The following is a 15467-nucleotide window of genomic DNA, read 5'->3' on the forward strand; positions in this document are numbered from 1 at the left end:
TTCCTTGCTTTATCTAAGCTTAAGTATGTGTGGTCCTTGGCAGGTTCTATTCACTTCCATGGTGGTTTATGCAAGAGATTGTCCTGGAGAAATAAGATTATGCCAACTCCATCCATGTTGCATTCTTCATCATAATGTGAAGGAATGCAATTGTGGCAACCCGTTTGCACAACCATTATACCCCTAGCAGTAGCCTCAATCTCAGCACAGTGTAGCTGTCGAATCTAATGTGTGTCTTGCCCTTGCACAAGGTGGTGTACAACTGCTAGAGTTATTATACATGGTGACAGCTTGTGAGTTACAATGCTACTTTTGCTAACATTACCTTAGGTGCCAGCGTATAAAAATAACTAAAACTATTTCCGGCAAATGAACAATCGGTTTATAAACAGCAAAACCCAGTTATCAGTCCAAGATAAAACAACTCGAAGCAAAGTTATTCAGAGCCCATTTGAAGACCTGAATTGATGGGGTCTCAGTTAGGATAGAATTCCACAAATTGATGTGGGGTCAACCCTATAGCGCTCACTGAAGCACACACAAGCAGGTCCTCAGGGGCTGATCTCAAAGGACAGGCAGGTTTGTACAGGTGAAGATGATCCTTCAACCAGTGTGGCCCCCAACTCATTAATAGTTTTAAAGATTATTACTTGGAATTGGGCCCTAAAGCATACCAAGAATGCAGTAAAATATATTTTGTTCTGGTCAGAGAGAAAAAATGGAGGGTGTTTTTTTTAAAAAACCAACTCAGCAGGAGATGTGAGCTATTTGAAAGATGATGGGAATATGTACATTAAGAGTTACAAAAACAGTTATTTGAGAAAAATCAAAAGAGAAAAATCAAAATGACAAGGCAAGAAAGAGAGGCGAGTATTTACATTTTACAATGCACACATTATTCTACTCCTGCAGAATCCTTGCATTTGTGGTTGTACAATGTTGATTTCTGTTTTGTGAAATGGAGGCTGACAGAAGTATTACTTACTGGGCACTGCTGCTTTCTGTGAATGCTGCACGAAGCCAACCTTATTTGAGGTTCATGGTATGGGTGAAGTAACCCACAGTTCCTGCAACTAAAACATGCAGGAACAAACATCTGATGTGGAAAGCCATGTTTTTCTGTAAGTGCTTGGAGGTCTCTTGCCTATACAGTACAAACATTGAATGAATGATTGATTGATTGATTGATTGATTGAATGAATGAATGAATGAATGAATGAATGAATACTTCCCCATTAAAACAGTAACATCTTAGTATTTCCTGTACTCCTGGTTTAATACTGCAATGTCCAACTGGTAGCTGGTGCCTTTCCATTCTGGTAGTTGCACCCTTAGTTCTAAGTACCGTCTATTCTGGTGTATAAGACGACCCCCAACTTTTCCAGTTAAAATATAGAGTTTGGTATATACTCGCTGTATAAGAAATACGACCTGGCATATAAGATGACCCCCGACTTTTGAGAAGATTTTCCTGGGTTAAAAAGTAGTCTTATACGCAGGAATATACAGTAAGCTACACAAGACTGATAACAAGTTTGCCAGTAGTGGGACTACAGCCTGATACACTATGAAGCATTAAAATTTAGCACAACAAAAGGGGGGGGGAATCTAACCTGGATGAATTAGGCACAAAAAAATTTGCATAAATTTGCTTAATCAACATAATCTGTTTTGGATGGTCACAGCGAGGGATAAGGCCCTTCCCTGGGCTACTGGAAATTGTATGGAGTCCACCATTAGCTTAGAGATTTCACCAGATATTGTCCACTTAACATGCAATTTGGTCAAAGCAGCCAAATTAGCTGGAACCTTTAATCTTCAAAAAAAAAAATATTAGCTGCAATTTAGGACCATGTTTTGCACTTTGTATTTGCACAAAATCATGGCATGCACTGAGTCCTGTAGAATAATTCTTTGTTCATCACATTAGCAAAATTAGTTTGGTTGGATTGAAAGTAGCATGTACTGTGTGTCGTTTGAGCCTCCTAGAAAAAACAATATCTGAAGTACAACACACACCTGTTGCTTTACTTTCTTCTCAAGTAGTTCCCTTTCTTCCTGGCAGTCTTTAACCTGTGTAGGGGAAATTAATTGCATACTGAAAAAGTGCATGCATGTATGCATAGAAGCACGGTATGTTATCAAAAATCAATTGCTGAAATCAAGAACTCTCATGCCCCCTTGTGGAAGCTTGGTGAGCTAAGTTAACAGGTTCATTAGGCGACAATTCTTTTATGCTCCAAAGTCAACGGTGAGGGAAACAGTGAGGGAAATTGTTTTGGGTCAGGTCAACAGGACGTCTCTTCCTTGTTAAAGCCAAAGCCCTCATTCATGAGAAGGATATTGTGGGGGGGCACAAATTATACCAGCCATTGCCAGCAGCTGAAGTTGTGGTTGACAACATATTTATTCTTACAGTCCGGTCTGAATTCACTTGATGAAGATTAGGCTAAATATTTGGGGGGGGGGATCTAAACTTAAAGGGCAGTTAAATCATAGCACAAGCTGCCCAGTAATGCCATGGGTCTCCTTTACAAATAGTTCTAGGAAATAGTTGCACAAGCATTGGCCGGGTATCCTGTGTTAGTTCACAGAATTGGCCAATAAGATTTTGTTGTTCGCTCTATGGTCCCATATTAAGCTTCTTTGCATCATTCCAACACCTGACAAGTGAGAAATTACATTTTGATCTTTCCTTTCCGATTCCTGCAAGAAAAGTTGACCAGCAGAGCCCCAAACAAACCTGATAACTGCATTTATGTATTACTTATATAACAGTTAAGCATGTCAAATCACACCATACGATATACACAACGATAATGTAATGTTCTGATTTTATAGGAAGGCACCATGGCTGCAGAAGGATAAAATGCTTAATGAGCAGGGATGCCAGATGGAGGTAGAAAATAACAGAGTGGAACCACTTTGGCCACCTCATGAGAAGAGAAGACTCCCTGGAAAAGACCCTGATGTTGGGAAAGATGGAGGGCACTAGGAGAAGGGGACAACATGAGATGAGATGGTTGGACAGTGTTCTCGAAGCTACGAACATGAGTTTGACCAAACTGCGGGAGGCAGTGGAAGACAGGAGTGCCTGGCGTGCTCTGGTCCATGGGGTCACGAAGAGTCGGACACGACTGAATGACTAAACAACAACAACAACAACAAGGATTCCCAATAGACCACAGGCTATTGTATTTCATCCAGCAGAGCTTTACTGCTACTGAAGGCAAATGAGCACAATGGTCACAAATACAATAGATTCAGGATTGGCACTGTTCATAAGAAATCCAGTTGCAACAGGCTTAACTTAAACTTACAATAACTTATAATAAGACTAAACTATACATACTATGTACAGAACTCTACACCAGAAGGAAGGAGAGGCAGAAGGACAAAGTGAAACCCAGGCTCCTTCTGGCCCTACTTTTATAGTCAGCATGACCTTGACAGAAAAGATAACAGAGCCAATTTAAGCCAGATTTTCTGAAGGTGTAACCTAAACATCATAAAGCTTCTGCTTGTCTCTTTCACACAGAGAAGCTTCCAGAACCCTCTTGAATTAAGTAGAATAGGAAAGATCTCTACACATCAGATCAATAATTTCTGCACTAAGAAATGCAAACTGTCAAGGCTTACCTAAACAAAAATGTTTTAAGAAGGCACCAAAAAGAATACTGTGAAGGTGCCCGTCTTATTTCAATAGACAGGGAGTTCCAAAGGGCAGTTGCTGCCACATTAAAGGTAATTGGGTGGCATTTGTAACAGTGACAGTTTTGCAGACGGAAGTGACTGAACAGGCGCCCATGGGTAAGGTGATCCTGCAAATAAACTGGTCCCCAGCTGTTAAGGGCTTTATATATTAATAGTAACACCTTGAACTTGGCCCAGTAGCCAATGGTTGCTCAGTGCTGATCTCTGAGCAGAGGTGTAATATGCAGAATAGGTCTCACTTCTGCCAGCATTTGGCACTAACTTCCAGAGCAAGTGCAAGGGAAGCCCCACATAAAATACATTGCAGTAATTCTATTTTGTCAATAATGCCTGGACTGATGTGGTCAAGCTCTCCTGGTCCAGGAACAGTTGTAGCTGCCGCATAAGTCAGAGCTGGCAAAGGGCACTTCTAGCCACTGATGTTACCTGGCCCTCCAGTGTCAGAGCTGGATCCAGAAGCACACCCAACCTTTATACCTGTTCCTTCAGGAGGAGTGCCATCCTGTTGGGCACAGGCAATTGACTGATTTCTTGGGCACAGAGACCACTCATCCACAGTGCCCCCATCTTGCCAGGATTCAAATTCAGCTTATCATGTTTCCTCTCTAGCACTTCCAGGATACAAGGGCCTAACCTGATGAGATCCTAGCAGAACAAGGATTTGAACTTAGTCTTCCGAAATCTATTCACGGGTTGACTGTCACTTATAGCTCTTTAGATGCAGATGATTAGCGGAGCAATCCTATGTGATATTTATATAGTAAATTTCTTCAGGATACCTGAAGAAATTGCTTTCTCCAGGATACCTGAAGAAATTGCTTTCTCCGTTGTATGCAAATAGAGCTTAGGCGAGCATATATAAGATGCAGCCTTAGTTGCAGAAATCATACAGAATAGCCAGAAAATGTTATTCTGCTTAATTCCCTTGAAACTATCTGGGATCTGAAGCAAGAGGTCAAAAAAAGAACTTTGGTGCTTGCTACAAAATATTTGATGAGCCACTGCATTTGTCACAAGTCACTCCATTTAGTTAGTGTGTGATTTGTGTGCGTTCAGGGTGTGGGTTTCAAATTATTCCTCATTTCATAACCAACATTACTCCAGAATGATTTCATCCCAGATGGTGACCTCATATAAAATCTGTGTCAATTAACGGAAGCTAAAATAGAATGGAAGCCAGAATTGGGTTGAATGGAAAGCGAGAAAATAAGAAGAAAATGCACATGTTTTGGCAATGATTACATTTGTTTTTATTCATACCTGTGAATTTAGGGTGTCCAACTGAAACTGTATTCTCTCATTAATTCTCAGCAGTGCTTCTTTTTCTTCGTTAAGTCTCTCTCTATCAGATCTTTCCTTTTTAAAGTCTTCTTCATAAATCTGAACCTACAAATGAGGATAATGTAATATCTATTCAGTAGAGGTAATGCCCCAAATCTTAATTTTATAAAAGGTACAAAATAGGCAAGTCTATCCATTTACATGAAAAATGCTTTAAAAGGAAATGTCATGGTGGGTTTTGACATTTTGGTAATTAAAAAAAGTTATTTGTTCTCACAAACCTTCTCCTCTAATTTATTTATTGAATTTATATACCACCCTATACCCGGAGGTTTCAGGGCGGTTCACAGAATTTTACATGATTTTTATATTTGGTGTGGATATAAGAATTAATAATCAAAGAATCCATAATCACATAATTAATAACAATTAACAATCACAGAAAGATTATAGGGATTTCTGGCTTCAATTTGTTTTTTTCCTATAAATTCTACTTAACACAGGCTTTTAAACAACTCTGGATGGAACAAGAACAGCAGCACATTGGAGAATGAGATTCTATTTTCAAAAAACTATCCATGCCCAACTGTGGCAAATATTTTACAAAATGTATGATTATGGCTTGACTGTGGCTTGACACAATTGCTGGCAATTTATCAGATTACACACTCACTTTATACACTGTGTTAAGCTACACCACCTTAGGTGGCAATCTCTGAGACAGTCCAGGGCAGAGGTGGGCAAAAGATACCATAGATTGGAACTAGATTGTTTTATCCTTGGGTCATTTGCAGTAGATTGGCAAGGGTTTCTAACACCTAATTATTTAACAAGAAATTTACTTTTTCCACTCAAATTAGGCTGCTGAAATGAAGAAAGCTAGCCAGATGTGGATTTGTTTGTTAAAGGATTGTGGGTCCAGCTCATTTCTGGTTTAGTACTGAAAACAAACTCCTATGCTTAGACTTCACTAGGAGTCACCCTGTTCTTTGATTCTGTCTGTTGCATCTTTCCCACATAGCTATTGCTGAAGTTCCAGTAAATTGGGTCCTCCCTAACAATAGGTCACGTGTTGCAGTGTGGCCTGGCAACCAAACCCTGTGTTGTGGGTGGGAATGTTTGAATGGCCACAACACCCTATTGGAGGTCCCTTGATGCTGGGTGCAATTAGACCAATGGGATGCCAACTAAATTCTACCAAGGAACCTCTATTTAAGCCCATGAACGTGTCCCTGAGCTTCCTCTTTGGGGCCAGTGCATCGGAACACCTGCCTACCTCTCCCTATATTTAGGGCTTGCACGCATGACCTTGCTATGCTGTCATGTGTCGTCTGTCATTGGGACAGGGGCATGGCAGGAATTTTCCCCACTTGGCAGATTGGCTGGTGCCATTTGGGTTTCGCCTGCCACGTAGCAAATTGTCACAACTTGTAAGGTTGCAGATAGGCTCTGGTTCAGGTGATAGGGGTGGCAGAACGGTCTGGCCATCCCTATGCGATGGATATTCCATTAAAGGAATCCAGGGACTCATTGGTTGGTCAACCCTGAGAGGGGTTGTGCCCTAAGCCGGAGTTCAGGGGGACATCTGGCTGGTGGACTGGCTTGACCCCGCTTTCCACTGTGCCGGGTGTTTCACCCAAGGCTGACCTATGGTGTGCCCTGGGTCAGTGCTGCCTGCAACGGTGCAGGGAGCTAGTCAAACCAGAGCCTATGCAACCACTCATTTGATTGTAATCAATAAAGTTGTGGCCTAAATTCTGCCAAAAACTAAACCAAAAATTTGAGTCTTGTCTGAATTTATTTGGGGGTGGTTAAAAGGTCTACAACAAGTCTGATGCCTGGTCCAGCACCCTCCCTATTCCTCCCTCAAAAAACTTTCTTAGAGCAGCTGCTCTGTTTGTGCCAAGAACTGTTTAAAAATAATAATAATTAAAATCAGCAGTAAACAAAAAAGATGTCAATGTCTATGCGTCTGGATAGGCTTGCATCAGTCATGATATTTCCCCCCATGAGTATGTACTTGTAAGGAGCAAATCACTGGCAGCTAGTGCATGAGAAGTCAGGAAGACTTCAATTAAAAATCATTAGGAACAACCACATTCCCAGGGAATTCTATTTGATGTGCTCATAATCCAAGAATTTAGAAATACCACTTTCAGAACCTTAAAGCCAAAGTTAGTCAATTCTGAATTTCAACGACAAAACAGAGGCTGTGCATCCCTTACAGAGCTACCATTCCCAGCACCCTTAACAAAATACAATTCCCAGGATTCTTTGAGAGGGGAAATTTGTGCTGTGTATTGCTTTAAAAGTATAGTATTGATGTAGCTTAGGACTCCTTGGCGCTGCTGATTCATGGTTCTTCCACATTAATTCTGGAAGCAGTATTAGAACTGTAGTTCCACACAGGACTGTATACTCCTGTCAGCAGTCCTGCAGTGTCTTCTCCCCACAGCAGATGGAAAAGTAGTCAGGCACTACTGATGTGTTAATGCAGCCTCAAAGGGAGATCAAAAACACGTTTATCCAGAAGCATTTGCTTTAACCGAACCTACTCCCTAGAATAGCATTCCTGCTCAGGAATAGAGATGCAATTGCATCACAGCTTCTGCTTTGTTTTAAGATCACCACCAACCTGGTATTTAAAAAGAGGTGAGGGTAACAGGGAAAACATTGTATAAATCACATTGGCAATAACTTCTCAAATTATTTGTAATAATTGAACAAATAAATGACTACAGTGTGGAAGCAATTCAGGGCTGGTGAAGCCATAAAGCAAGTAGATAATCTGCTCTAGATGTTCAGTTGATACTGATCAGCCAGTGGGCATACATACACTATCTGCTTTTCCCCCCACAGCTGGCTGCCATCCTGGTTTTCTTTGGGAAAGAGTGGAGTCCTTTGTGTTTGGCTAAGCTTCCTCTATTTTTGAGTCTTGGGGAATGTTGTGACCTCTCCTACCCTTTCCATACAAAGAGATATGATAAGTCCATGGGCCCTGCTGTTGCTTCCCCTTATTATATCATCCCCACAACCCTTATTATAATTACTGCAAGTTTATAAGACATGAAGGAGGCTTAGAAAACTAAAGGAGGTAGTGCAAAATGTCCTTCTAACATGGAATTGGAACCTTCTGTCCTCCAATATGCAGTGTGAACTCCACAGCGTCTCAACGGATGCATAAAATGAAATGATACAAAAAAGAAAAAAAGACTCTAGATTTAAGTGCCCTCTGAAGTATAGGGGGAAGGGGGGAGGGAATGATATCCTCTGTTTTATTGTGTGTACAATCCATTATTGAACAATCAAATTCAATGTTTTACCCTTCCACATGTGGCATGCATTACGTGAGAGTAAAATCTGGCTCAGCCCTTCAAACGTGACAGAAACAAGTATTTTAGTCCACGGGCCTTCCCATCCTACACATTTGTATTTCAGCAACTGACTCTAACAGTGTCCAGAATGACAGACTTTAAACCTAAGGTTAACGGGAAAGCAACATAATTTTAAACGGATGGGTTCCTGTCTTAAAAGGAAAGGGGGGTGGAGAAGGTAGCAGCACATCTTTTCCTGAGGCTCTGCAACACTGATTAAATCAATCTTCCGTTCCACAGATAATGGAGTTTATTTGAGCCAGTTGGGGACACTTTATATGTTTTTAATTTATCTGTCCACTTAGGATATTGAACTAAAGAAAAGCCTTGCACTAAGACGAACATGATTCATGAGCAACGTATAGTCTCACAAAAATGGGAAAAGGGCTTGTGGCTTGTTGATTATCAACTCCCATCAGTGGCTTTTGATAGGTGAGTTGAGTAGGAGTATTGCAACTAAAATAGCAGTATGAAAACAAAACGTAAATATACATCAACCGATTGGGGAGCATGTGTGAGCTGATCTGGCTGTTTGTTATTGAGGTTTTCTAGTATAAATGGTAGTACTACATCTGAAAACCAGACTTTATACTGAAAATGTCAACCTTCATTTATAATGGTTCTGAGCTCACCGTGGAATTCATGCACATGAATGTATGCGGAATTACATGTTCATGTTAAAACCCAGGATTTCTACCTTTAGAATTAAATGAATTACAACACTACTGCTCAGGTTCATATGCAATCCATTCATACCTGTTGCCTGAGAACTTCCACTTGCATTTTCATCTCTTCATGGTTGCAGTTCACCTCCTGGGCATTTACAGGAGCCACAGGCAAGGGGGCACTTTGATTTTTCAGGGCATCCTGAAGCGCCTGTAGCCAAAAAGGAAGAAAAGAAAAGAAAAGTACTGTACTTTACACATGGAGTTCACCTCATAAAAATCATTGCTTTTTAAGCAGTACAATCTTCATTAGCCTTTCTAACTAACATATTTATAATCCCTAGTAAAGGTTGGGGAATCTGCATTACAGGAGGAGTTCTCCATTCCTTGGAGGTGCAAAGACACCTGAAGAGAAAATAATATTACGGTCTTGAATAAAGTGGCAGCTTCCAACATCCCCAACACACACAGCAAAGATATGTGTGCATCAGTGGGATCAATGCCCCCCTCAGTCCCATTAGCCCAACCTAAAGGTGGTAGCATATTTAAGGCACCTTTATGCCACTTTAATATCTATGGCTTCCCCCAAAGAATTCCGGGAAGTGTAGTTTACTCCTCACAGAGCTATATTTCCCAGGATTCTTGGGGGGGGGGAACCATGTCTACTAGTTTTTTGAGGGAGTCAAATACCTCATTTTCTAGCTTTTTTTTTAAAAAAAACTTAGTGCTAGATTAGTATTATTGCCACAGTCCAGAGACTCTCACCAGGCTGCATTCAACTTAAATTAGAATTTAAGCATGTTCACCTGCAGAGCCCTTTATTGTGGTTGGGCTGGCCATGGCAGTGGAGCCCACACAACAAGGTAGTCCTATGGTGGTTTACCTACATGCAAGTCCCACTGTGTTCAATGGGACTTTCCTCCCAGTAAGTGTGTTTGGGATTGCACCCTCTACTGAGAAGGTTGAGAAACACTTTCGTGAGAATTTCTCCTACTAAGCACACCCTTCTATGCAGTTTTGACTAAAGATATGGCTTTAAATTTGAACTGAATTGAATTTCTCCTCCATCACTACTTAGGATTGTGAAGTACATACACCTGCCCCTGATATGCTGGCTTTAACTGATAAATAGAACACTGTGTAATTCTTTATAGCAACTATAAAAGGAAATAACTCTTACATACATATGGCCAGCATATTATATCATTAAAATCACATTAGACAACAGTACTATTCAGACTGCAATCCCAACCCCACTTCCTTAGGTGTAAGCCCATTGAACACACAGGACTTCTGAGTGGACATGGTTAGGATTGTGCTCTAAGTTATCAGAAAACCAAACTTCTAGTCCTAGCTGGGCAGGTGAGGCTCATCAACTTAGAAAGGTAGCCCATCTAGGAGAAGGGAAACTGATCTGAAGCCTTGCAGGCTATCTTCAGAAGAAGAAAAGACTGAGGGGTAAACCCTACACAAACCTGGAGTGGATGGCGCCTTGTATGCCTCCTCCAAGCAATTCCTGCAGCTAAACTGGTGCCAAACATATTGCTCTATTTTCCTTTTGACCACATCAGTGAGGCTGAGAGCAGGGTCTTGTCATTTGGGCAGCCCAGGGCCTCCATACACACTGCCCAGGCTTTTGTGCCCTGGAGAGGTTGCTCCAGTGCTGCTAACACAGCAGTTTAACTTCACCCCTGGGTATATACTCCATTGCCTCTTGAGACAGACGGATGCCAACGCAATGCAGTCCTATCTATCTAATTCCTCAAAATTAGAAATAACTTAAAAACTGATAGCTTTAAATTAGACATATTATTGTAACTAAGCACAAATTAGATGAGGAATGGAACTAAGGCAAAAAAAACCCTTACATTCTAACAAACTCAAAGTGCATTTACATTTAAGAGTCCCTCTAATTGGTTCCAAATCGTAACCTGACTTCAATATGTTTTGTTAACCATGCAATAAATGTGCACGAGATCTCATTTGGCTTTTCTTGTTACCATGTGGCTTACACCTGTGGGGATGACAATACGTTTGCGTGCTGTATTCAAGGCTCTCTTATCCAAAGATGACCTTATGTCATTTTTTCTTCATGATGAGAGCTGTTTCCCCCACTTCCAGATCTCTCTTTTGCCATATGTTAAGTCTCCTTGCATTTGAAACATGTCATTCTTTCAGCACAATCCTGGACATCTATTTGGGAATCAGTGGACCAGGTAAGTGTGCACAGGATTGCACAGCAGGAAGTACATATAAACTTTCCAGGAAGTACATATAAACAGACATGTATAGCATTGTGTTGTAAATGTATCAGTTGCCCTACAGATTCTTGCATCATTTGTTCCTATAAAACAAAATTTAAAAAATCACTCCAGTGCATGCACATGAAAGCTCATACCAATAACAAACTTAGTTGGTCTCTAAGGTGCTACTGGAAGGATTTTTGTTTTGTTTTGTTTTGTATGGCAGACCAACACGGCTACCTACCTGTAAGTTCCTATAGCACTTCTTTAGTCAGTCACTGTGATGTAAAGGTTAGAGTACTGAACCAGGAAACTGGAGACCAGGGTTTGAATCCCCACCCAACCATGATGCTCACTGGGTGACCTTGGGCCGACTTTGCTCTTAGTCTTCTTGCGACGATTAAATGGGAAGGAGGAGAACTATGTTTGCCACCTTGAGCTCCTTGGAGTAAAGGCAGGATATTAAAATTAAATAAATTTCCTGCCCTATCCAAGTAAGCTGCAACAATGCCATTGAGGGTAGGGCATCTCCACCATACTGCTCCACTACACTGGTAGTTCCCAATTACTTCTCAATTCAAGATATCATGAAAGTTAAAACCATAGGTAAACATCTGGGTGGTGAGGAGGCATTTAAGCTGTAAATGCTGAGGTGTTTTCTATAACTTTCCACTAGTGTGCAATGAAAAATACTGTTGGCAGTTTTGCCACCCTCAGATTCTCACAATTTATGTCATGACTCAAAAATCTTGGGTTGTAAATAACAACAATAAGCTTCTTGAAAGTCAATATTTATTTGCATGCTAGCCTATGACATTTCATTTTGTTTCTCCACCTGTAATTAATTGCAGGATTCAAGTGGACCAGAGCTAACATTTTTATTTTAATGACAGTGTATTTTTCATGCTTGAAGTTTTGTGTTTTGACGCTTAGCTTAAAGCTAGATAGAACTATTTTTCAGAGAAATGTGTTTCCTCAGGAAGTGTTCGTGGTTTACCAGGAGATATGGTTAAAAGGAAATACCCTCATTGCTTTATGTAGCCTCTTGATGGAAATATGCTTTATGCCTCTCCAGCAATTGCCTTCTACAGTATTCTTCTTTTGCAACATTTTTGAAGCTGGCTATATACCTGGAGTATCCAGCCAGGGCTGGTTTGTGTGCAGAAGCTCGGTGTGGATCTGCATGTACAAACAGCTGCTGCTTGTATGATTTTCCTTTCCCTGCTCCAAGAACTGGAGTGTGATGCATAGCCCCTGTTGAATACTTTAATTCTGCCTATCATAGTTTCAAGACCAGGGAGGGGCACTGGATTTATTATTCCTGCTTTCCCTTCCCCAAACAACTTCTTCTTGGTGTTCCGAGTATCTAAGTGGGTTACGTACACCTAGTTCCAGCTGCTTAAAGATGCGGAGATTTGGATCCGGGCCATATTCCCCAAATAATCAAGAGAGACATACATTATCCCATTTCTCTTGTACATGAGAAAGGGAGGAAGAGACACCGGCAGGGGGAGACCATCATTTTGGCACACAGCCTCTTGAGTACAAGGCAAAAAAGTACAGATAAACTATAACATACATGGGGGTCTTGTAACAAAATGTTGCAGCATTGAGTGTTCCTGTTCAAAATTCCAGTCCATATTATTTATTCCCTCGCCATGCCCTAGTTTTCTGTTTGTTTTCACCCTTTCAGCAGTCACCCCACATTCCTCTTCCCTTTGGGCTTAAAAAAAGTATCTGTATCTATCTCTTGTGTATCTATCTCTTGTGTGAGCGCACCACCATTTGATTGCATAAGGACGGCAGTTCAGAGAACTGAGATGACTCTTAGTAGATATGATATGATATAAACTATAAATCAGAATTTGTGGCATTCAGAAAGTAAACATAAAAAGTAGGAGCTAAGGGGATTTAGTTGCACTTTACCAAACAGCCACAATAGGCGGCAATGTCTGGAAGGCCACAGATTCCCCATTTCTATGATATTTACAGCATTTGTTGCATCATGCAAGATCAGTTAGAACATCAAAAAGATCATATGGATCAGCCTCTCTCAGGGGCTGAGAACATCTTGCAGCTCAGGGACCACATTCCCTTCCAGTGACTGCATGCCAGGGGTGGTCAGGGCCAGAGCCAAAAGTGGATGGGCATGACTCCTACTGTCACAGTGGCCGGAGTGGGCTACTTCAGAGTAACGACGCTACGCAGCTCTGCATTTTATTCTTTTATTGGTGCTGCGTATTTACAGTGCTGAAGTCATTGCTATTTACACGGAGTGATGTGGTCAGTCGGTTTCAGAACCTCCGAATGGCTTTTGGCGCGTCTTTCTCCAACACAAAAGCTTTGGCAGACCCATCCTCTTTCCCCTCCTCTTTCTGCGTAATTCCGGAGTTGGGGGGATGGGTCTCCCCCCTTATTCGCCCCTTCCTGTCCCACCTGGGACCCTGGCTCCTCTACCTTGCCTGAGCCTCGGACACGACTTCCTGCTTCCCCACTGGCATCGGAACTCTCTCTGCTTTCCCCTGTGCTCGGGGATGGGCTTGAACTCAGGAGGGGAGGGACTTCGCGATATCCCCTGTCCCTCACATCCACCCCCCTCCCAAGCTCTCCTTCACCCCTCCCCAGGTCCCCCCCAGGTGTCGGTGACGACTGGAAGCCTAAGAACTCAGTGCTTTCCGAGCCCGTTGGTGTGAACACCTCCCCCCAGTCCTGCGAGCCCCCCCCCTTCCGCCTGGGAGGACGGGAATCCCAAAAAGTCCGTGGCATCAGAGCTGGTAGGGGTAAAAATGTTCTGCCAATCTGCTCCTTCCTCTGACTGGGTGGATCTCGGTGACACCCATACCTCATCCTCTGGTTCCTCAAACTCCGCTTCCCAGCGCCATGGTGAACTGCTCTCCCGTGCTTCCTCCCCCTCCCCCTCCCTTTCCATGTGCCAGGGCTTGGGTCTGTGGGGAAAGAGGGCGTGAAATTCTTCTACCAGGAATTCCTCCTGTATCTGAGTGGCTGGGACCCATTCATTCTGGGACGGTGGAGCATCCTCCCATGCCATGAGGTACTCCAGGCCCCCCACCCCTCTCCGTGAATCAAGGATGGCCGTGGCCTCATTGAGTTGCTCCCTGCCTTCCCTCTGCCCCCCTCCCTCGGGGGTTTGTTCGCTGTCTCGGAGCCTGCTGCTTTCCCTGTACGGCGACAGCAGCGATCTATGAAACACTGGATGCACCCTCATGTCCTCTGGCAGTGCCAGCCTGTATGCCACCGGGTTTACCTGCTGCGTGACCGTGAAAGGGCCCAACCTTCTGGGTGCCAGCTTCTTGCACCTCCCTCTGGTGGGAAGGCCCTCCGAGGACAACCAAACCTTGTCCCCCACCCTGATGACCTCCCCCGGTCGCCTGTGGCGATCTGCCCCCTTTTTGTACGCTTCCTTGGCCCTCTCCATGTGTTCTCTGAGCTGCTGGTGCACCGTCTCCAGCTCCTCTGCCCAATCCTCTGCCTGCGGGCCCTCCTCCTCCTCCTCCCCCTCCCTCTCCGGGAAAGATCTGAGGTCGCGCCCGTAGTTGGCCTTAAAGGGCGACACCCCTGTGGAGACGTGCACTGCATTATTGTAGGCAAATTCTGCCAGTGGCAGGCGATCCACCCAGTCCGTTTGCCTCTGGCTGACGTAGCATCTCAGGTACTGCTGCAGAATGGCGTTGACCCTCTCTGCCTGTCCATTGGTCTGCGGGTGCCGAGCCGTCGACAAGCTGACCTCCACCTGCAGGAGGTTCATGAGCCGCCTCCAGAACCTGGAAACAAATTGGCGGCCACGATCCGAAATAACCCTTAAAGGTAATCCATGCAGTCTGAATACGTGATCCACAAACAGTTTGGCTGTCTCTTCTGCAGAGACCGCCCTGGCACACGGTATAAAGTGGCACATTTTGGACATGAGGTCCACCACCACCAACACTGCGGTCTTGCCCCTGGAAGAAGGCAGATCTGTGATAAAGTCCATGGACACCACTTCCCACGGCCTGTGTGGCGTGGCTAAGGGCTCCAGCAATCCCGGTGGCGCTGCTCTGACCACCTTTGCCCGCTGGCAGGTGTCACAGCCCCGTACATAGTCTCAAACATCTTCCCGCACCCCCGGCCACCAGAAGTGTCTCATGACTAAGTGTGTGGTCTTGTCCCTCCCAAAATGACCCGCCTTTGGG

General features: G+C 43.3%; 1 protein-coding gene across 1 annotated transcript in view; it reads right to left on the reverse strand.

Annotated features, from left to right (window-relative positions):
• The window catches only part of TNIP3 (TNFAIP3 interacting protein 3), a 69014-nt gene that overhangs the window by 25469 nt on the left and 28078 nt on the right, over positions 1–15467 (reverse strand). The window contains 4 exon segments of the mRNA XM_035112547.2: positions 986–1144; positions 2020–2073; positions 4975–5100; positions 9126–9245. Of these exon segments, the coding sequence (XP_034968438.2) occupies positions 986–1144; positions 2020–2073; positions 4975–5100; positions 9126–9245 (459 nt within the window).

This window comes from Zootoca vivipara, chromosome 9 (genome assembly GCF_963506605.1).
Source record: "Zootoca vivipara chromosome 9, rZooViv1.1, whole genome shotgun sequence".
Lineage (NCBI taxonomy): Eukaryota > Metazoa > Chordata > Lepidosauria > Squamata > Lacertidae > Zootoca > Zootoca vivipara.